Source organism: Alligator sinensis, unplaced genomic scaffold (assembly GCF_000455745.1).
Source record: "Alligator sinensis unplaced genomic scaffold, ASM45574v1 scaffold515_1, whole genome shotgun sequence".
Classification (NCBI taxonomy): domain Eukaryota; kingdom Metazoa; phylum Chordata; order Crocodylia; family Alligatoridae; genus Alligator; species Alligator sinensis.
This window is the reverse complement of record NW_005842096.1, coordinates 2,418,738-2,420,764: the sequence shown is the minus strand read 5'-3', so window position 1 is coordinate 2,420,764 and position 2,027 is coordinate 2,418,738. Positions and strand designations below refer to the sequence as shown.

The following is a 2,027-nucleotide window of genomic DNA, read 5'->3' as shown; positions in this document are numbered from 1 at the left end:
CCATTTGTACCCTCTGCATTTGTACCCCCTGCCTCCCCCCCTCTGTTCCCCCCCATTGCTGCCTTGGGTGCTCACACCCACCCCTCCTGGCCCCTCTCTATCCTCTCCCCACAGCCTCAGGTCCCCAACCCCACCCATTTTGCAATGTCCTTGAAGTCTCTATCATTGCATCTTTCCTTCACCCTTGCTTTGACACTGGCAGGCTCTGTCCCCTCTCCAGTCTGGGGCACAGAGCCTGGCCCCAGCCCAGCCTTCTAACAGCAGTTCAGAGCCAGCACTGCTGCTACAGGGCTCGGCTGGGGCCAGGCTCCATGTCCCAGACTAGAGTAGGCACAGAACCTGCTGGCACTAGAGCAATGGTAGGGAGGAGGGGCAGGGGGCTGGCAAGAAGCAAAGGCTGAGGGGAGGCCCCAAGGCAAGGTGGGGGCAGGCAGAAAGTGGAGTAAGTAGGGAGGTGACAGGCAGCTGGGGGTAAGCTGCCTTCCTCCACACCACTTTCCCCCTACTGTCTGTCTCCTGTTTCCCCCACAACCACTTGCCCTACCATGTGGCTTCCCGCACTGCAGCAGAAGTGCTCTTGATTTTCTGTAATAAAAAAAATGAGTGAAAATTAACAGCTGGCATTTTCCAAGGGTACCTTGAGTCTAAGGTGGGTGCCTTGAGTCTAAAAAGGTTGAGAAGCACTGTACTAGATCATACTGTCTCCCGAAAAGATAACTCTATGCTTTATAAATCATGTAAGCTATTATTACTAGACTGGGTGTTAATCTGGGTACTACACCACAGGAACATTATTTTTTTTTTAATTCGTTACTGCTAAGATTGACAGAAAATGGAACATTCATATTTTTTTTCTGAGCTTCTCATTAAATATCTCTAGTCCTGTGGAAAGCACACCTCCAAAAGGAGAAAAGGAATAGCAAGCACATACTTCACAAAATCTGAATCAAAGGTTCAGAGCTTCTCCTTTGGTTAGCTTACAGTCAGTTTGAGAAAATGTTGAATGACTTCCTCAACCATTTCAGTAGTGAATTGATTATTTTTAATTCTGTTTCATTTGTGGGTGGCAGAGTGCTGTAACATTTCCTCTCAGTGTCAGTCTCATGACAAAAAATTTCATATCCTTAAATTTTCCCATTCAAATGGAAAACTTGTTTCAACAGTGCTATAAATGTTGCTGTAACTTTCTATTCTTCAAACAAACAGGATCTTGCTGAGTATGTCTTTCTCATTTGTATTAAAAAAAAAAAATTGGGTTGAACACCAACCAGCGTACTCTCACTTTAAAAAAACAACCAAGTAAGTATTAAGTCACTGACTTGAAGTGATTATGCTTGAATCACTAATGCTTTTAATAGTTCACAAATTTTTTCCCTTGAGTTATAAAGCATGTCTTTGCTTTGGCACTGTACTAAAATTCCAAAATTAAATGTTTTATCAAAAACATCCAAGCTGGAGCCTAATTAGATTTGTTTTCTGCCTTTCAGACTAATGTTAAATGATACCCTAACACAGGGGTTGGGAATTATTTGGGCTGGAGGGCCACTTAGGGAGTTTTGATGAGCTGTTGCAAGCCAGGTCATCCCGCCATTCCCCCCCCCGCCCCTCCCTTTTGCAACAGCTCACCAAAACTCCCAGGACTGGGATCAGGATCTTGGGGCCATGACAGCATAGGGCAGGGGTGGAAAAAATACGGCCTGCAAGGCCATTCTATCCGGCCTGCGGGGCTTGTAAAAAAATGTAGAAAATCAATATTTCTCTGCCCTTGGTTCCTGTAAAAAATGACAGGAACCAAGGGCAGTAGCACCCAGGGGAAACCTGGCAGGCTCCCACAACAGCAGGGCCCCCCAGTTCGAAGCCCCAGCCATGGTTTCTGGGCTGGGAGCATGTGGCTGCCCTGGTGGGGGAAGCTCAGGTAAGTGGGGGGGGGCAGAGGGGGGGACCCCAGGCAAAGGAGGAGCGTGGGGGGGTAGGGAAGCGGCCCCACCCACACCCGATGTCCCGCACTGCAGCTGCTTGCAGCCCAA

General features: G+C 47.8%; 1 protein-coding gene across 5 annotated transcripts in view; it reads left to right on the top strand.

Annotated features, from left to right (window-relative positions):
* Window positions 1-2,027, top strand: part of PSMG2 (proteasome assembly chaperone 2) — a 13,214-nt gene that overhangs the window by 8,262 nt on the left and 2,925 nt on the right. For 3 of the 5 annotated variants that reach the window (XM_025204728.1, XM_025204727.1, XM_025204730.1), the window contains one exon: window positions 1,207-1,299. The exons of the other annotated variants lie outside the window; for them this stretch is intronic. In XM_025204728.1, the coding sequence (XP_025060513.1) occupies window positions 1,207-1,299 (93 nt within the window). The remainder of the gene's footprint in view (window positions 1-1,206; window positions 1,300-2,027) is intronic. 5 annotated transcript variants of the gene reach the window in all.